Below are 21,507 nucleotides of genomic sequence, written 5' to 3' on the forward strand. Positions count from 1 at the left end.
CCACCTGACTCAGGGGAGGCTGGACGTAGAGGCTTAGCTGTGTGCACAAAGGGAGATGCAGACTGCCAGGAGCACCAGGCATGGTCTCTGCCCTGCCTTACAATAACCTGTTCTATGATGGAGAAACTGAGGCACAGAGGCACAGTAATTTGCTCAGGGCCACATGTCCAGTAAGTGATTTGAATGCAGGCCTGCCCAGTTCTAACACCTGTTCTTTACACTGTCCTTTGATGTCTTAGACCAGTGCTTTCCCCCCAGGCTGTTCATCAGAAAATTGGAGAATTTTTTTTCTTTTTTGTTAAGAATTATATGAAGAGATCTTGAGGTTTTTTGGTTGTTGTTGAGGAAGATTGGCCCTGAGCTAACACCTGTTGCCAATCTTCCTCTTTTTGCTTGAGGAAGATTGACCCTGAACTAATATCTGTGCCCATCTTCCTCTACTTTGTATGTGGGACATCGCCACAGCATGGCTTGATGAGCAGTGTTTAGGTCCGTGCCTGGGATCTGAACCCACGTACCTGGGCCACTAAAGCGGAGTGTGTGAACTTAACCACTATGCCACCTGGCCAGCCCTGAGATCTTGAGTTTTTAAAAATGAAACTTTAATTTTAGAATAGCTTTAGATCTGTTGTGTGCCCAGGGCTGTGGGAGATGCTGGGGGACAGTGCTGAAAGGCAAGTCCCTGCCTCCGAGGAGCTGGACCGTGAATCCCCAGGACCCAGAAGCAGAAGGTTCTGATTCGGGGTGGAGCGTGTGGGTCAGGACTCTGTGCACAGGCCTGGGGGCGCACCTGGGGTGGTGCTGGGAGCTGGGGGTGCACTTCCGGAAGGCGCTTTCTGAGCAAAGGACTTTTTTTACCTCTTTGCTATTGTGCTCTCCCTCACCCACTCTAGCTCACAGTGGTTCTGCATTTGGTTTTTCTCTCTTCCGTCCCCTCCATTCCCCAGTTATTATTTTTGAAAAATCTCCTGCTTCTAATCCTCCTGGGTCTGGAATAGCAGACAATCAAATATGTTTGAGATGTAGCTAAAATAGGAGTAATTAGGTTGTGAATTAAGGCTCGAGGGACCCTGCTGTGAGTAAAATGCATAAACTTTAATATATCAATTTTATAACCTCTATTCTTGCTGCTCGCTGGCCTTCTGCAGCTTACTTTATATTCAGATGACAACCTTGCCATGCAAATGAAGCCTAACTGAACAGTTCTATTACACAACTTTAAACATCAACTGCTGGCTGCATCTTCCCTCTCACCTCATACCCTTCTTGCTCATTAAAAATGCACTGGCTTTTGGTTTGCCCACAACGTAAGTTTTTATTCACCATGTTTTCTTGATTCTAAAAGGCCTACTTTATTACACTTTAACATCTCTTAAATGGGATGAGTCTTTTAATTGATGAGGGTCTTGGCATTATGTCATAGTTTTCTTTCTCAGTGGCACATAATAGTGTGTCTTAGGGTCAACGATGTCTTAGATTCAAGGAAACACAGTGTTTATATCATTTGAAAGAATTGACAAATTGTTCTGTTTCTCCAGCCTGTCCCCCAAGCTGTGCTGGAAAGAGACAACTTCACCACTCATTTGAAAGCCACAATAGGAATTAGAATATCTACAACATAAGCAGTTAGAAAGCACGGCTCAGGCGCTTTCACACACCTCCTCAACAAGGTTAGAGGCACAGCTATTATCCCCATTTTACAGATGAGGAAATGGAGGCTCAGAGGTAGAAGTGGCAAAGCCAGGAATCCAGGCAGTCTGTCGTTGTTGTCACATGCTGTCAAGTTGCTCTGACTCCTGGTGACCCTATGAATGAGTATGTCCGCTATGGCCCGTCCTCAGCAGCCCTACTCAGCTCCTGTAGATCACGCCCATGGCTTCCTTTAAGGAGTCAGTCCACCTCGTATTTGGTCTTCCTCTTTTCCCGCTGCCTTCTACTTTTCCCAGCATTATTATCTTTTCCAAAGACTCCTGCCTTCTCGTGATGTACCCAAGGTGGGACAGCCTCAGTTCCGTCATTTTTGCCTCTAGCACTAGTTTAGGCTTAATTTGCTCTAGGACCCACTTGTTCATCTTTCTGGCACTCTGCGGTCTGTCCAGCTCTGAAATGATCACTCTATGCTGCCTGTAGTGATTCTGGGAGACAACTGAAGTATCTTCATTTAAATTAGGGCTGCTTACCTAGCCATACCTTAGCATCAGCTAGAGGGCTTTAGAAGAATGCTGGAAGGATTCTTCAGGTAATTGTACAGCGCAGCCTGAGTTGAGAACCCTTGGTTTAAATGATGTGTGAGATCCCCTAGCTCTGCTGTTCTGGGATCCCTGAGGCCACACTCCCAGGGAAGCTGCCAGACCTGGGGTGACCAGGACAGCCTGAGCCTCTTATGCCCTTTGGAGCCAGATCTCTTGGTTAGAAAACGTGGCTTTGAGACCTTAAATTGATATGTGCTTTTAATTTTTTTTCCTTTCTCTCCCTCCCTTCCTTCTCTTCCAGCTCTGGAGTGCTCAGAAAATCAAGCAGGTAATCCGATTTTGGATTCTTTTCCTTCCCTTCTCCTGCTCTCCTGGACCCTGCCCCGCCCTGTCCCGGGGATCCAGTGGAAGTTCCTCCTCCCATGGCTGTTACTGCTCGGCCGTTCCCCTCCCCGCGTGCCCCCGGCCACCTCACCCCTCCCTTCTCCCCCAGCACCCAGGGCCTGAGCTTCTGAAGACTGGAGTTCAGGCCAGCTCACCTTTCCCTGGGCCCCTGAGCTCCTTCCCTGCAGGCTCCTTCCACAAAATCCTTGTCACGTGCCTGCTGTGTGCCAGGTGTGGGGCCCAGAGGGCCTGCAAGGTGGACACAGTCCCGCTCTCCCCTTCCTTCAGCTTTGCACCTTAGTCAGGAGGAGAAGGGCTGTTGGTGGCCCCTGCTTTGGTTTTCTCTTGCCCTGAATGGTGGGAAAGGACTGACAGACCAGAGGGCAAGATACAGCAGCCACTGGTCATCTGAGTCTTCCTGGGGGAGCTCCCCTTTCCCTCCCCTCCCCCCTCCTTCCCCAGGTCCTCTCTCCCTCCCCCACTGTCACCCTGTGCTCTGTCCCGGCTCTTGCCAGGCTATTCTACACCCGGACACCAATGAGAAGATCTTCATGCCCTTTAGAATGTCAGGTAAGCCCCTGGGACCCTCTGGTTCTGCCCCGCCTGGGCACTTGCTATGGTCACAGCTCCAGGAGCACCCACATGTGTTGGCCTGCGGACGGGCAGAGCCCGTTACACACACAGCCACACCTGCTCCTGCATGTTCACCTGGGCTCAGCGGTGCAGGACTCTGGCCAGGCCTCCCAATCACCTGTGGAGCTTTTAGAAAATGTACCTGACTGCCTTTTCTGCCTGAGCAGTCGGGGTGGAGTGGAGGCCTCCACAGGTGCATCTGGTGCCCCACCCCCAGCTCACACACCGCTCACTTAGCGGCAGCCTCCGGGCTGAGACCTTCTAGGGGCAAGCCCTGCCTTCTGAGTCACTCCCTCTTACCTATGTACACTGCGCCCTTGCCTTCCGTGCCCTGCTCCCTGCTCAGCCCTTCCAGGCAGTTAATCCCAAGACTAACCCCCTGGTCTCTGGTCCTGCTGGTAACCTGCCCTTCAGAATGTATGTGCTGTGTTTGCACTACTGCACACTCAGGGAAGGTGCATGCCATTCTGTGGAGACCAGTGGGCAGAGGGGAGGGTGGGAAAGTGAGTATAAGGTCCTTGCCCGCAGGAAGTCCCCACCCTGCGGTCGCTGGAGGGAGAGCTCTGTATGCATGAGCTTACTGGCCTAGAAAGCACTTGCACATACACTGGCTGGGGCTGGCATGGTTATCCTGCCTACAGTTCTGAGAGGCTGCAGGCCTCGCCCAGGGTCACACAGCAGAGGCCAGACTCACATAGAGCGCTGATGCCTCCTCCATGCTGTTTCTCGGTGCAGTGGGGCTTAGGCACCCCCGAGTTACAGGGTGGGTGGGAGGGCTGCTGCCTTGGGAAGTCCTCAGGCAGCTGAAGAAACAGTCTCTACCAGTGAGCGTTCTCAGTTAAGTGGGTTAGGCAGGGTCCCCTCCTGTAAAGAGCCTGACCTCACGGGGGCGAGAGAATAAACAACCAGGTGGCATCATCATGCAAACTGGGGCAGTTAGCACCCAGTGACCCCGTTTGCCATGAAGACCCTCCAAGGCAGCGAAGGCTCCAAGCATCTTGTATCCATGGCGGTAGGCGCTCCCCAGTCCTGGCACAGGGCCGGAGCAGCTCTCACCCTGAGCCTGGCTTCTCTTGTAATTCCCCAGTCAAGCTTTACACCTCTCTCCAGAGGGATGCGGGTAGGAGAGGGATGGCTCATGTGCATGCACAGTTATGCACACTTGGGATGTGAACCTTTGCTTTAGACGGAACTCAGATAAGCGTAGTTCTCTGCTGACTGGCTGTTATAAGTTAGAGACTGGGGACAGGAAGCTGCCATTGACAGCAGTGGGGGTGGCGGAGGAGCCTTGCCGTGAGCAATGGGGAAACAGCGCCCAGGGCCTGGCTGCGCTTCACCTCGGCCCTCTCCTGCTCTCCTGAGGATGTCTAGCCAGCCTTCTAGAGATTTAAAGACCACTGGCACTTAGAGGTGCATGTCTCACATGGGTAGGGAATTCCCTTTCTGGAAATGGTCATGATGCCAGGGAAGTAAGGGCGTGTGCTAGAAAGACAAACTGAGGGAAGGAGGACATTCAGGGGCCTTCTGAGACATCCAGAGTTGTGAAGCAAGTGTGGGCAGGGGCTGTGATGCCTCGTGGAGGAAATCATGGGAGGACCACCAAGTTAGAGTGGTGGTGCCCCAGCCCTGGGCAGCCCTGCCTTCAGGAATGAGCCTCTGGGTTTTGCATGGGAGTGAGAACTGTCTGGTTAAAGGGGAACAGAGAGAGGGAGGCTGGGGGACACAGCGGAACCCTCTGTCCTGGAGAGGGCCAAGCTGGGAAAAGGTGTGAGGGCTGGAGGTGCCTCTTGCCTAGCCGACCTGAGCCACTTCATCCGGGCCACGGCGAGACCAAGCCCAGAGTCTCTTCCGGTATCTCCTTTGAGAGGTGGGTAGGGTGGAGTGAGGGGGCATTAGAAGACCTGACTCTTTTCTCTCTCCTCTCACAGGTTACATTCCTTTTGGGACGCCAATTGTAAGTATTACTTTGAAAGGATTTTTCTTTTCTAAGAGAAATTTTTAATGTATAACTTTACATCATTGTTCATGAATATTTGATTGAGTTGTTGATTTGGGAAAAATTCCTAGAGGGAAATTATTATTAGACAAAATAGCATATATTTCTTTTTAGTTCTCTTGATGTGTATTGTCAAACATCTTTCCACAGAAATTGTGCATATGTACACCCAACACAGAGCCTCGCAGCGCCTTCATCCCTGCACATTTTCCATCCTGAATATTGTCATTAGGACATGCTGTTTACAGGTTTTCCAAAAAAGCTTGGGCAGTTGGAAAGTAAGGGTGCTTTTTGAAAACTAAAGTTTAAAATTAACTCAGAAAAGATTCAGTATCGTTTTTGTTCAGTTTTGGAATCAGAGTTAAGTTTACTCTTAATTTTTTTTTATATTGGAGCAAAACAAACATACGGAAAGGTGCATTTGTCATAAATGTACAGCTTGATACATTTTCACAAAGTGAGCTCATCCAAGTAAACATGACTTAGATAAAGATTTAGAGCATTACCAGCACCTCAGAAACCTCTCCTGTACCCCCCAGTCACTAACCCCACAGGGAACCACTTTTCTGACTTCCTTCACTATATTCTTGTTTTGTCTGTTATTGAACTTTATATAGATGGAATCATCAGGACGTACTTCTTTTGGCTTAGCTTCTTTCACTCAAAATTGTTTGTCAACTCCTCCTTACGTTATACGTAGTATTAGTTTGTTATTTTTCACGGCTGCATAATATTCCATTGTTATAACTATATTGAAAATTCTTTATCCATCCTACTGTTGGTGAACATTTGGGCTATTTCCAGTTTGGAGTTCACAGCAAATAGTGCTGCTTTGAACATGATTGTACAAGTATTTTAGAGGATCCATATACCATAATTTCTCTTGAATTATACCTAGAAAGCTAAAGAGATAACAACTGAGTGCAGCATGTGATCCTAGAATTGGGATTGGGATGGGGGCAGGGGTATGTGTAAAATGGTGTTGCAGTCTCATAAAATTAAACCGACACTTACAATGTGAGCCAGCAATCCTACTTTTAGGTACAGTCATGGGCCACTTAAAGATGGGGAACATGTTCTGAGAAATGTTTTGTTAGGTGATTTCGTTGTGCGAACATCATAGTGTGTACTTACACAAACTTAGATGGTATAGCCTACTGCACACCTAGATAAACATAGAAAAAGTACAGTAAAAATATGGTATAAAACATAAAAAATGGTACATCTGTTTAGGGAACTTACCATGAGTGGGGCTTACAGGACTGGGCGTTGCTCTGGGTGGGTCAGCAAGTGAGTGGAGAGCGAAAGTGAAGGCCGAGGACGTCACTGGACACTACTGTAGACTTATAAACACTGGGCACTTAGGCTAACTAAATTTATAGAAAATATTTTTCTTTTGTCAATAGTAAGTTAACCTTAGCTTACTGTAACTTTTTTACTTTATAAACCTTTAAATTTTTTAAAACTTTTTGACTCTTTTGTAATAACCCTTAGCTTAAAACGCAAACACATTGTACAGCTGTACAAAATATTTTCTTTCTTTATATCCTTATTCTATAGGCTTTTTTATTTAAATTTTTTTTTTTTTAATTTGAAAACTTTTTTGTTAAAAACTAAGACACACACAGGTGACAAACTAGGCCCACACAGGCTCAGGATCATCACTATCACTGTCTCCCACCTCCACATCTTGTCCCGCTGGGAGGTCTTCAGGGTCAATAACACGCATGGAGCTGTCATCTCCTGTGATAGCAATGCCGTCTTCTGGGACACCTCCTGAAGGACCTGAAGGTTTGCTTACACCAGTATCCCACAAACACATGAATAGTGTGTTGTGCTACAGCATTACAGTGGCTACGACGTAGCTAGGAGATAGGAATTTTTCAGTTCCATTATAATCTTATGGGACCGCCATTGTATATGGGGTCCATTGTTGGCCAAAACATCATTATGCAGCACATGAGTGTATTTACTTCAAGAGAAACAAATAATAAGTCCACACGAAGATCTATACACAAATGTTTATAGTAGGTTTTTTCATATGAGCCTAAAACTGGAAACAGACAAGAATAACCAATAGATGTTAAAACCACCGGGAGAAAAGTGATTGGGAACAGGATATTTGCCCAGTCTAAAAGTTTCCTACATATTTCATATATATCATTCCTTCTATGTTTGTTAGTTGGCACTGTCCTATAAGTAAGAATTTGCCCTTCTGCCTCCCCATTTAATGTTTTTTAAAACTATTGGCATGGTCTTGTGTATTTTTTTTTGTATTTGGTGGGTAATAATTTACTTCTGTCATTATTCATTTTTAAATACAAACTGTGCCAAATTTGACCAATAGGAACCTCTTACAGGAGTTTCTCTGTCCATGTGACATGTCTTCCTTATTCTTTGAATACTTCACTGCTTTCTGGCACAATAAATGGATATTCTAGACTCATCTTGTAGTTTCTTTTTCCCAATCCTGGAATCCTCCATTTCTCCTAGGAGCCCTGCTTCCTTTCAAAGGGGAATGGTATTTAGAAACCAAGATCTAGATGGTAGGTGTGCTCATTGTTACCGGAGTGTCATTGTTACTAGGCCCTCTTAGCAGACATAGCCAGGAGACACAACTTTTTAAAAGTTGTGAGTTCATACTAATACCTCTAGTTCCAATCTAACATCTCAAGGTTCTTCCCCTCCTTCCATTCCATATTTATACCTCCCTTCTCCCTGAACGAGAATTCAACAACAATATATATTCACTTACTAAATCTTATACATACAAATAAAAGAGTTTCAGGATTGCTACATCAATGCCACTACCCCAGAAATGTAGTAAGTAAAGCCCAAGATTTCTCTGAAGTTCTTTTGGTCTATTGACTGTATCCTACTGAGAGGAAACGGAGAACCGTGTTCAAGATTACTTGAGTTAATTTTTTTCTTCCATGTGTTTGTGTTATTTATTTGATACACAGTTAGGTTTATTTGTTTCTTTTGGCATTCAGTTATAGTTATTTCCCCATTCTTATTGATTTATTTCTTTGAACTGTATAAAATGTCAACATAGTTCAAAAGGAAAAGCTATATAAAAAGGCATAATAAAAGTTCCGTCTCCCTCTCCATCCCTTCTATCTCCTTCCTACCCATCTTCTGTAGGTAAACAATTTTATCCTTCCTAATTCTTTTTGTAAAAATAAGCAAATACAAATATATTTCCCCTTCTTTCTTATATAAAAGGCAGCATACTTTATAACTCTTTTGCACAATGTTTTTTTTCACTTAATGATATATCCTAGAAATCATGGTATATCAGTCTATGGAGACCTTTTTCATTTTTTTTTTTTTTAATAGCTGCAAGTAGTGTACTATGTGGAAGTACCATAATTTATTTGGCTAATTTCCTACATATGGATGTTTAAGTTGTTTCCTATATTTTGCCCTTATGAATAATCTTGTACATGTTTTTTGATATTGTTGGAGATATATCTTGAGGATAAACTCCTAGCTTCTATGGAAAGACTAATTAAATAGACATTTCTGGCAACACTAAGCAAGAAAAAAGAGAGAAGATGCAAGTAAGCAATATTAGGAATAAAAAGTACGATAACTATAGATATAACAGAAATTTAAAAGATCAGAATGCATTGAACAATCAGGGGCAATCAATTTGAAGACTTAGAAGAAATGGATGCATTTCTTGGAAAGGATAGTTTACCAAAAACTACCTCGCGAGATGAAATATAGAATTTTAATAGACCTACAAATAGAAAGAAATTAAATTAGTTGTTTGAAATATATGCATCAAAGAACAAACAACCCAAAAATCACCGCTAGGCTCCCATCATCTTCCAGGTGACTACACTCAAAGGAATAGCCAAACTGAATTTTTGTAAAACTCCTGAAAGGGCATAAAAAAGAGGAAATGTTCCTCAATTCATTTCTGAGGCACTTTGAGACCATACCAAAGAAGTAAGTGCAAGAAGAAAATTATAGGCCAATACCGCTTTTGAAATTACATATAAATAGCCTAAATGAAATAATATCAAGTTGAATCCAGCAATGCTTTAAAATTTCATGTAATAATAGCATAATCAAATAATTCTTACCAAGAATGGTAATTTTAGAGAATGTATTAATATAATTCATCACATTAAAAAATTGAAGGAGAAACATGATCATGTCAGTAGATAGAAAAAAGTCATTTGATAAAATAAAACATAACTCCATTTACAGTTTTTAAAAAAGAGAAGGTTAGGTCTAGAAGGGAACTTTGTTAATTTGATAGAATGTCTACCAAAAAAAAAAAATCCAAACCCTGTAACAAGCACCATTCTTTTTGTTTTTTCTATTTTTTTTATTCAGATAAAATTGCTATATGAGATTATATAAGTTTCAGGTGTGCAACATTATAAGTAGACATCTGTATACACTACAAAGTGATCACTACCAAAAGTTTAGTTACCATCCGTCACCATACAATTGACCTCCTTCACTCATTTTGCCCACCCCGCAACCCCTTTCTTTATTTTTTTTTATTGCAGTAACATTGGTTTATAACATCATATAAATTTCAGGTGTACGTTATTAAATTTTGATTCCTGTGTAGATTACATTCACCACCCAAAGACTAGTTACAATCCATCACCATACTTATGTGCCTAATCACCCCTTTCGCCCTTCTCCCTCCCCCATTCCCCGCTGGTAACCACCAATCCAATCTCTTTCTATATGATTGTTTTTGGTGTTTTATCTTCTACTTATGAGCGAGATCAAGCAGTATTTGACCTTCTCCCTCTGACTTATTTTGCTTAGCATAATACCCTCAAGGTCCATCCATGTTGTCACAAATGGCTGGATTTCATCCTTTCTTATGGCTGAGTAGTACTTCATTGTGTATATACCACATCTTCTTTATCCATTCATCCCTTGATGGGCACCTAGGTTGCTTCCAAGTCTTGGCTATTGTGAATAATGCTGCAATGAACACAGGGGTGCATGTATCTTTATGCATTTGTGTTTTCATGTTCTTTGGATAAAAACCCAGTAGTGGAATAGCTGCTTCATATGGTAGATCTTTTCTTAATTTTTTGAGGAATCTCCATACTGTTTTCGATAGTGGCTGCACCAGTTTGTACTCCCACCAGCAGTGTACGAGGGTTTCCTTCTCTCCACATCCTCTCCAACACTTCGTGTTTCTTGTCTTGTTAATTATAGCCGTTTTTATGGGAGTGAGGTGACACCACATTGTAGTTTTGGTTTGCATTTCCCTGACAGTTAATGATGTTGAACATCCTTTCATGGCAAGTATCATTCTTAAAGATGAAACAGATAAGGGTAAATTCTTAATGTCTGGTACAGGATAAGAATGCCTGATAATGCTTCTTCTATCCCATTTTCCAAGGAGACTGGCAAATACAATAAGACATGAAAAAATAAATAACTAGCATTACGATTGGAAAGGAAGAAATAAAATTATTCATGGGAATAGGCACACTGTTGGAACTATTGTTTTAAAAGATTTCTGGTTGTAAGACAGGTATAGAAAATTTTTATTGTATGTCTATAATCCTATAATAAACATCTAGAACATGATTTTTATTAAAAAAAGATAGCATTTAGGATAGCACTTAAAACTATAAGGTACCTAAAAATAAAATCAAGAAAAGATTGTAAGACCTTTATGGAAAAATTTAGAAAACTTTATTTAAGGAAGTTGGAGTTCTAAATAAATGGAGAGGTATATGGTCTTGGATGGGAAGACTCATCATAATCAAGATATCAATCAATGGGGCTGCCCGATGGCACAGTGGTTAAGTTTGCACGGTCTGCTTTGGCAGCCCGGGGTTCGCCAGTTGAGATCCTGGGTGCAGACATGGCGCCGCTTGTCAAACCATGCTGTGGCAGGCGTCCCACATATAAGGTAAAGGAAGATGGGCATGGATGTTAGCTCAGGGCCAGTCTTCCTCAGCAAAAAGAGGAGGATTGGTAGGATGTTGGCTTAGGGCTAATCTTCCTCAAAAAAACAAACAAAATAAAACACAAAAGAAGATATCAATCAAGATATTAATTTTCTTCAAAGTAAAATCTATATTCAAAATCTCAGCAGGATTTTTCATGGAACTTGACAAATTGATACTAAAAATTATGTGAGCAAACTAAGGGCCAAGAACAGCCAAGACCGTTTTTAAGAATAAAGTGATGGGAGATGACTCACTCTACCAAATATTATAAGACAGTTTGGTTTGGGTACAGGGATAAGCAAATAGCTTGATGGAACAGAATAGAAAGCCTGGAAACATACCTGTGCCCATATGGAAACTTGATCTTCAACAAAGATGACATTACGAATCAGAGGGGAAAAAGGATGGACCCTCTAATAAATCATTGGCTACCTAGATGGAAAAGAAAGAAAGCTAGATCTCACCTCATATACAAAACATATTTAAATATGAAAAGAAAATATTTGCAGCATTGTTTATAATAGTAAAAGACTGGAAACCACCAAAACGTCCCTCAACAAGAAAATGGATCAATAAGTTGTGGTTTAGTCATAAAATGGAATACTTAACACAGGAAAGAAAGTAATGAACAGGGGCTATATTTATCAATATGGATAAATCCCCAAAATAATGTTGAATGTAAAAAATAATAGCAAAGTAATAGTACTGCCTGATGTCATTTATATAATGTTTAAAAATATGCAAAGCAATATTATGTATAGTTGTGGGTACATTTTTCATGTATCCATAAAAACATTCATGGGAATAATTAGCAACAGATCCATAATACTGTTTACCTGTCGGGAGAGAGAGAAGGGCTTGGAATCTTGCAGAACAGGAATGCTTCATTTGTATTTGAAGTGTTTCATCTTTCAAAAGACAAAATTTTCATAAAAGTTTGACAAAACTATAAGATTTGACAACACGTGGATGCTCATGTTATCCTCTAGACTTATCTGTATGCGTGAACTGTTTCATTGTATATATATATTTAAATATATATACATATGTAGACAGAGTATCATTCACATCTTTATCCTTATGCAGTTTCCCTGGAACTCCTACATTGTTCTGAAATATTCTGAGGAAGGATTATAAGTTTCCCACCATAATTGTGTGTGTTTAATTTCCATGCGCTTCTTGCAGTTGGTGCTGGATGTATTTCAATGCAATGATGTGTCCATGACAGTTTTACCTTCTTGGTGTCATAATCTCCCTCCCTCTTTGACACACACACACACACGCTCACACACGAAATATCCATTTAGTTAGATATTGTTGTCTTGAATTCTACTTCATCTTGTATTAATCTTTCTATTCCTGTTTTGTTTATTCGCCTTGTAAATCATTGCCTATACCTTTAGATCAGAGTGACATTTCATTTTTGTGTCATTTTGTATTATATGTCTCTTGTAGACAAAATTTAGCTGAATTCTACTTTTTTACCCAATTTGAGAAACCCTGTCTTTAATTTTAATAATAAATGGAACTCATTCATATTTATTCTGCAACTTGCTATTGTGACCACTTATCCCAGGCACCAAGTGGTTGGTTTGTTGGTTTGCTTATTAAGCTTTGTTATTGTTTCCATTTCTTTTACTGATTTGTACTAAAGTGATCGTTTTCATTGGTCCTTTTGGTTTCCTAAGTAGTTTGAAAGAGGAGCATCCCAATTCTCTCTAGTTACCATTCATCTGTAATATTTTAGAGAGGTTCCATTATATTTACCTTATCCATATCAATAATTGAATAATAAATATAACCTCCTCAGCCCTACCCACAAAGGAAGAGACTTTTAACATTCCATTTGACTCTGCTCTCTACACCCATACACACCTGCCAAGATTTGGGAAATAGTTTGGAATCTCATCAGATTTTTGAGTCCTTGCTTGACACCTGTATTAAACCTTACAGTCATTTAGGCTTTGTGTGTGTGTGTGTGTGTGTGTATTTTCTGTGTTTGGCTAGAGTACTTCTTTGAATAATACTCGGAGTGTGTGGGCAATAGACTTTCTGAGTCCTTGCCTTTCTGGAAATGTCTTTTTTCCCTTTCATACATGAACAATAGTTGGCCCGATTCTCTCTTCCTTTATAGGTAAACCTCCCCCCGCCCCCTGGGATCCTTTGGTATTTTTCTCTATCTTTGGAGTTCAGAAATATCCTCAGGATTAAAAAAAAGTCTTCTCTGTATATTTTGTAAAATTATACAAGTAATACATGAATATATTCTTTGGAATTCAAAAATACCACTAAGAATTTTTTGAAGAATATTTTAAAAGTTGTACAAGTAATACGTGAATATGTTCTCTCAGCTCAAAATTCAAACGATACAAAGAAAGTAAAAGTTCCTCTGACAACCCTTAACCCCAAATCTGCTCCCCGAAGTGACCTCTATTAGAAGGTTGCTGTGAAATTTCAGGCCTTTTTCTAGACATACATACATATGAATTGTCATTAAACATTTTTTTGTTTTATATTTTTTCATTAAAAATACAACAATATAGTTATTTATCTACAATTAGCTTATTACACTTAGCAGTTTGCTTACATAAAGATCTGCTTCATTCATTCATTCATTCATTTGTTCATTTTTCCTACTGAGTAGTATTCTCTCCCCAAGTGATGGATTTAGATTGTTTCTGATTATTTGCTATTAAAGTAACAGTGCTGTGAAAAATCTTTGTAAAGCTCTTTTTGCACAAGTATGAGGACTTCTCAAGGCCCATTCTAGAAGGAGAATTTGCTGCAAAAATGGCTATGCACATTGAAATTTTTGATGACGATAGCCATATTCCCTTCAGAAAGGCTCTATTTCACACACCTTTGTAACACTGGTATTCACATTGGTAGTGTTTTTTGCCAGTCTGATAGGAGAAGGGTAGCATCTCATTGTGGTTTTAATTTTTATTTCCCTGAACACCAAAAAGATTGTGCTTCTCTTCATCTATTTACTGGCCGTTTATATTTCCTCTTCTGTGAATTGCCTGTTCTCATCCTTTGTCCATTCTTCCACTGACTGTATTCTCCTGATTGATTGTAAGAGTTCTTTATATATTTTGGATACTAATCCTTTGACTTGCATATATTGCAAATCTCTTCTCTCAGCTGCTTTCCCTTTACTCTCTGGTGTCTTTGTTGTAGAAAAGTTTAAATTATTGATGTTTTTAAATGTAAAGATCTTCTCTTGGATTGATTTTGTGTCTTGTCTCCACCACCCACCTCTATCTCCTTTATAAAAACAACTGGATTTGTGAGCGTTGTGTCTAGGAATCAGCTCTTGGATGTATTTATCAATTTTTCTGTTCTCGGCTCCTTGTTTGTTCATTTCTGTTTTTGTTCTTATAATATCCCTCTCCCTCCTCTCTTTGGTTTGTTTGTTTTTTCACATTTTGCCTTGAGTGCTTAATTTATTTTATTCTCATTTTTTCGTTCTAATGAAAGTGCTTATGGCTGTGAATTTGCTTCTGAGTGTATCCAGTACCTAGCTATATCTAACATGTTTTCATATATAGTGATCTATGTTTTTATTTTCTAAATAAATTTGAGATTGTAGTTTTCAATCCTCTTTAATCAATTAGGTAGTTAGAAGAAAACATTTTAAATCCCAAGTGGTTGGGTTTTAAAAAATGTATTATTTTGTTATTATTTTCTAGTTTATCTATTTTCAGAGAGAATGACCTCTACAGTTCTGCCATTTGCCATGTATTGTGGTTTTCTTTGTAGCATAGTATATGATTATATCAGTTAGGATTAGGACCATCTGCATATAAAAAAGTTTAAAATAACAGTGGCTTAAACAAAATAATTTATTTCTCTCTCATGTCAAAGAAGTTTGGTGATAGTCAGATCCCCACAATGCTATCAAGAACCCAGACTTCCACTTTTCTACACCATTCTCTGTGCTGGCTTCTATCATCAAAATCACCTCATAACCCAATATGGCTGTTGGAGTTCCAGCCATCGCATCCACATTATAGGGAGGAGAAAAAGGTTGTACCTCCCAACTGAATCAATTCACCTTAAGGAGCCTTCTTCGAAGTCTCACGCAACAGTTCTATTTACATTTCATTAGAATTTAGCTAGATGTATAGTTAATCTCCAATTATAGGGATTCTGTTAGTATGAAAGAAGGGAAGAATGGTTAATAAGTAGACAAACAAAAATATGCCATAATAATTTTTATAAATATTCCATTGACACTTGAAAAAAAAAAAAGACATATCATTTAGCAGTATCTGCTCTTTGCCCAGCCAAAGAAATTGAATTTGGGGCTCATTTCACCATAAGAGGCCAACTAGACCCTTACAGATTAATGGCTGCCATCAACTGGAGTGAACTAGGTGACCCAGGGGATGCCAGCACTGTCTCTAGTTCACAAGGTGTTATTGAGGACATCCCATACTTTTCCACTCTCTCCTTTTCCTACCCAAGACAAGTGAGTCATTTCAGGGTCACCAGGGCCTTGGAGGCATCCTGGGAACTTGGGTGCTGATACGCTCCCGTGCCGGTCAGGGCTTCACTGCAGAAGCAGATGCTGTGAATGTCCTATCAGGACCGGTCGTCTCCCAGCTGGGGGCAGACATCCCTCTGGAGATGAATGTGTGGGGTATGAGAACAGGACAGCCCAGCCCCTGAGGTCCTGTGTGGACACTTGATTGAAGTGAATGGGTAGCATGAGCTGGGACATCTCCCAGCAGACCCCAGTGGTGGCCAGAGCTCCTGAGAGGAGCCGTTGGACATGGAGAACCTGTAGCCTTCCATCTTGGCATGTTGATGTGGATAAGCAACCTGAGGACTCATCGGTCCCACTCCCTCCCTGACCACTGCCTCACATTGTGTGGAAGAAGCACTGTGGCTATTCTGGCACTGCCACCCAAGGCCGGGCTCCCCCTGCCACATCAGCTCCCCTCAGGCCCCACTGTCTCCTGGTAGCATGGAGCATCTCAGCCAACGCCTGGTCTGAAGGGGAGTGAAGGTTCCAGTCCACACCTTAGGGAAGCCCCTGGTGGGTAGAACGCATGAGAAATATATACATGCAGAAGCCACTAAAATGCTTACCAAAATAGAAATGGGTTGCCAGCGAATGTGCTAGGAACTGGGTCCCTGAGTGATGAAGGGAAGGGGAGAGGAAGGCCAGCAGATGCTTTGACTGAGATGCTTCTGGAAGCAACACCCAAGTTGCCTCCTGCCCAGGTGAGCATCCCCTCTCGCCCCCTGCCTGTTCCGCCTGGCCTGAGAGTAACCCCGCCCCCTCCCTGCTAGCTCCGAGCTCAGGAGGAAAGAGCTGGTTTTCTCCCAGAGGCTGCTGCCAGTTTAGTCAGCACATTTCACAGATCCACTGGCACCCATGTAGCGTCTTATTTTAAGCTTAACATTTGAAGATGGGAACTTTTCCCCCCTTCAGTGTGTGGCAAAGAGATCCCAATTTATACATAAGCGTGGCGGCTAAACCGGTGCACCAAGGCTGTTCCCGTGGCTAGTGTGGTTCACGGCTCCCCTTCTCCGGGTTCCTTCCCGGAAGAACCCCACCAACTGTAGTCGTTTCTTGTAATCGGCAGCTTTATTCCCAGGTTTCCACTAGGAGGTGTGCAGCACTGTCCTTTCCGTGCATGTGTGGCTGGGGAGAGGCAGGGCCAGTGTTCCAGGCCAGTCCTGTCCTCTCTGCATCCCCCCAACTGCCAGCCTATGCCCTGCACCCTTGGCTCCCATAATGCCTCAGATCCCAGGGACTGGGTTTTTCTCGTGGGTCCGAGGTTCTCCCAGGTGGCCTCAGTGCCTCCCTCCTCAGCCCTGAGCTCCCCGTGACACTGCTGTCCTCCTCTGCCCTCCCACTGTCATTCTGGAACTCTTAAAACTCAAGGCCCCAGTGCCCCATCTCCAGCTGGAAGACTCAGGAAGGCAGACCGGGAGCATCCAGGTGGTGAGTCCAGTGGCCTTGGGTTAGTTAACATCCAAACCAGCTTTCTGTCTTGGGACGTTCAGAGATCAGACTCTATTCTAAATCCTCTCATTTTAACAGTACAGATGATCCTGTGGACTTAGAAATCCCATTTCTCAGAAGGGGCTGGTGTAGGTCACTTCATGTCTGTGGGAAGGAGGGGTGGGCCACAGACGGTTCATGTCACATGAGGATTTCGCTGTGTCCCAGGGCCTTTCTGACGTCTCTCAACCCTCCTCATCCCACACCCTGCTTTTTCACACCTTTAAATCCCAAACCCGGCTTTCCTCCTGGCCCAGCTCCGCTGCAGCTGGACCCGCTCATTTTGGCCTAGTGACACCGTACAACAGGTGATTCCAGTTAAGCTGGAATTGACCGGTGAGGGACAAACATTCATCTGACAAAAGATGTTTACTTTAACTAGTTGGGATCCTTTAAATAGCAGCCCTCCTAATACACCAAAGTGTTATTTTTTAGATTGTTAGCCACATGAATCAGAAGATGGAGACAAAGTAGAAGGTAAAAACCGCAAATTGTTGCGTGCTGGGCCCATGGCAAGTCTTTTGAAGACAAAGGGGAGCATTTTAGAGCTGAGTGAGTCAGTGTGGAGGAAATGGATATGATGCCAAAGTCCTGCTGCTTTACCAGTAAGGACTCCCAGGTACGTGAGGAGTGAGCGTCGGATGGTCTCACCCCACTGAAGCTTCTAGAAGCTCTCGAAGAAGATAGATGTCAAACAGATACTTTCAACTGAGATGAATACTGCAAGGAAGGCAGGCGGGGTGCTGGGGGACTATGTGACTGGAGACCTAACCTTATCTTGAGGGTCAGGGAAGGCTTCCTGGAGGAAGGGACATCTAAGCTGAAACCTGGAGGATGAGGGGGGATTAGCCAAGTAGATACGGGCTGGGGGGTGAGAGGGACAGTTATTTTTGCCAAGCAAGATGCTTCTGTACCCTGTTGTCTTCCCCTGACTTAAGTTTCACCCAGCTGTTTTGACACAACTCCTGTTTCCTCTCCAGATTTTCTAAACTTTTAAAAAATCTCTCTCCTATCACTTGAATCAGTTTTGCATGGGCAGCAACCAAGGGGGTGGGGGTTGCTAAGTTCTCTCTTTCTGAGTCCCAGTGTCGCAGAACACAGAATTGTGACCAGTGGCCGTGCTCCTCTGTCCTTGTCTTCAGCTGTTGATGTCCCACTTGTGGCCAGGCAGATTGGAATATTTGGTGTCTCCTCTCTCCCAGACGGAGACCTCATCTCTCGATGGGGTTAGCACACTCTGAAGGAGGAGGCCTGAAGTCAAGATGCAATTTTGCTTGTGAGCCGGTTGCCATATGTGTACCATTGACCCCATTCCTGATGCTGTCCTGAGACGAGGCTTAAGCACAAACTTCCTTTCTTCCTGGGCTGGCCAGGGCTGCCCCAGAGTTGGGCTAACGGTCACCGGGTGGAGTGGGTTGATAAGCTAGGCTGCTCAGGAACCAACGTCACCAGTGAAGACATAATTGAAGGTACATTAGCAATGGTACAGAATTTTGGAGGAGGAAGGACAGCATATCCACTCTTCATATGTGGTGATCCCTGTATTAATCAGCTGTTTGCTGCTCTAGTGCTGTATAACAAACATCCACAAAATTTTGGTGGCAGCCATAAGCATTTATCCTTAGGCATCTGTGGTTGCCTGGGGTTTGACTGGTCTAAACTGGGCTTGACTGAGGTAGTTCTGCTTCTCATGGCAGGTCTCAATGGGGTCAACTGGGAGTCAGCTGACCCAGGCTGGACTCTCCTCTTCACATCTCTCGTCCTTCTTGGACCGGGATGCTAGTCAGGGCTTGTCTTCCTGTGGCAGTGTTAGAAGCACAAGAGGGCCAGCAGAAACACATAAAGGCTCTGAGGCCCAGGCTCAGAACTGGCACCCTGCCACTTTCTTCCACACGCCGTTGGCCAATGCAAGTCGTATGGCCCAAGCAACGCCGAGGGCATGGAAATACATTCCTCCTGTGGCAAGGGAGGAGTGAAGAATCAGGACCAAAAACTCAGTCTGCCCCCCTCTCCAAAGGTCAACACCCTCATGCAATTCAGACTGTAATAAAAGGAGTAAGGAAGAGATGGATGATGGTCGTCGTTGTCACAATCCATCATAGGTCTTTTCCCTGGCCAAGAATTAATTACCATTCCTGCTAAGGAATTAATGATGTTCTTCAGGGTGTAGCGTGGGCCCAGCTTTGTGCTGAGTGGTTTGAGGGACATCAGAGAGAAGAGCCTTGACTCTAGCTCTGGGAGCTCCAGGAGCTCACTATCCTTTGAGGGTTATGGCTTGTGTTCAAAGAGAAGATGGGGCACAAGTTGGTGCTCAATTGTGTAATGCAGACTGTGGAGTTCAGAGAAAGGAGAGACCAGCAAAGACTAGAAAAGAACAAGATAGGAGGAGAGGAACAATACTAACACTCAACACCCAGTGAGCACTTGCTGCATGCCAACACTGTGCCAAATTCTTGCCATGTTGCTTCCTCTCATGGCCATCCAGGGAGGCACCAGAGTCATCCCCATTTAACAGATGAAAAAACGGAGGCACAAAGAGCTCAAGTCCCTTGCCCACGGTCACACAGATGGTAAATACTAGAGCCAGGATTTGAGTCCCACTCTTCCTGCAAGCAGAGCCTGAGTGATATCACCAGGGCCCATGGCTGGCCACCCGAGGGGAAGGGGAACAGCAAAGATAGACAGATGTGCGAAGAGGACAGCTGCCAGGGGGCGGGAGCTGTGGGGGGCACCCCAGTCATGTTACGAACTATAAATGGGAGCAAAGTTAGGATGTGCGATTTGGCCAAGGTCCTGCAGCAAGATAGGGTGGAGGCTGTACTGGAAATTCTGGCTGTTGGCTCTTCTTCCACTTTCCCTGGTACCAGCCACATTCTGGGCTCTCTCCACTCGTCTGCGCGGCCACGCCTGAAGCTTTTCCCTCTTGGAAGAGGTGCAATCCACTGGCATTGTAGCTGGGTGGACTGGCTCCCTCTCTATCCATCGCTTTCCTCCTTTCCCCTGCCATGTTCTGGAAAGGGCAGCGTGAGGGAATGTGGGCAGGTTGCACCAGAGATATACATCTGAGAACTGAAGGAACATTTATTTTTAATTTAGACTTAAAAAGAAAAAAGGAAGTTATAAAATATCTGCTCTTGCTCCTGGGATTGTGCAGATGGTGCTGCGTGTTGCCTAATAGGGAATGGGGCTGGCACCCGCCTGCTCCTGGCCCCACCAGCCTAACTGTAGGACCTGGAGGGCGGGGTCCCTGTTCCTCTTGCCTCAGCCTCCAGTCGCTCCCTTGGCCCCGTTGGGCCAGTGTAGCATCGTGCTCCGCTGCTTTCTAACCTCACCCTCCCTGGACTCACGTCTGCTGATTTCCCAAAGCTCCTGCTTCAATAAGACCAGACTCTTGTTGGCTCTTCCTGCTCCAGTGAACACACACACACATGTGCACACACACACACGTACACACCTCAGCTCTGTCGTCCCTCCTATCAGCAGATAACCAAAGCACACTGACTTCTCTCTTCCTGAACTCCTGGTTATATGTTAGAATTTATGCACACCCGAGGACCTTGTGAAACAATCTTGTCATTTTCACGCCCAGCTGTTATAAAGGACGTTCTGCATTCTCCTGTTTGGTCTTTGTGTTTATGGTGGTTAGGTGCTGTATATTCCTCTCTTCTGATAAATTTCCACTGGGAGCAGCATGGAACTTGGCGCATAGAAGATGCTCAAAATGGGCATGGAGCATGAGTCCTCCTTTGTGCTTACGGGGATGAGTAGAGAACGAGCCCCTAAAATCAGAGAGTCAGGGCCTCCAAGCCAGGAAGCAGGAACTCTCTTTCTCTAGCTTTCTGTGAAGGCTTGGGCAGATCGCTGAATTTCTCTAAACCTCAATTTCCCCATTTGCAAAATAAAGAAAGTAATCTTTATTTTGTCTAAGCCCCAGAGTTATAATAAGGATCATGGTAAGTGACAGAAGGGGAAGTGCTTAGCAAAATTAATCAATCAAGCAATCAATCAATCTCTTTAAGAAAGCATAAGGGGTCAGAGCTGCCCAGCCTGGACATCAGGCTGGTGTTAGGGCAGGAGGTTGGGACAGGAGGCCAGATGGGGTTGGCCAACAAGGTGAAAACCTCATTAGTTACAAACTGTGTGTAGTACATTGCCTGGGTACTAGTTTAGTTTAGGGCTGTGGTTTGTTCTGGAAAAGAATTGATATCATAAAAAAATGCACGCCACTAGAAAAAAACAAATGAACATGAAAATGATACTAGAGGAAGTTTAGGGACGAAAAGATAAGAGGAAGCCAGCAGTGAAGTTTGGGCACAAAATAGCTGCAGTGAGAGT

General features: G+C 43.5%; 1 protein-coding gene across 8 annotated transcripts in view; it reads left to right on the top strand.

Moving 5' to 3' along the window:
* The window catches only part of SFXN5 (sideroflexin 5), a 108,024-nt gene that overhangs the window by 30,414 nt on the left and 56,103 nt on the right, over nucleotides 1-21,507 (top strand). For all 8 annotated transcript variants that reach the window (XR_011525977.1, XR_011525978.1, XR_011525979.1 and 5 more), the window contains exons 4-6: nucleotides 2,494-2,520; nucleotides 3,092-3,146; nucleotides 5,138-5,163. Coding sequence is in view for 5 of the 8 variants with exons in the window: in XM_008516590.2 (XP_008514812.1) it covers nucleotides 2,494-2,520; nucleotides 3,092-3,146; nucleotides 5,138-5,163 (108 nt within the window). In the remaining 3 variants the exon portion in view is untranslated. The remainder of the gene's footprint in view (nucleotides 1-2,493; nucleotides 2,521-3,091; nucleotides 3,147-5,137; nucleotides 5,164-21,507) is intronic.

The sequence above is a fragment of the Equus przewalskii genome, chromosome 14 (genome assembly GCF_037783145.1).
Source record: "Equus przewalskii isolate Varuska chromosome 14, EquPr2, whole genome shotgun sequence".
Taxonomy (NCBI): domain Eukaryota; kingdom Metazoa; phylum Chordata; class Mammalia; order Perissodactyla; family Equidae; genus Equus; species Equus przewalskii.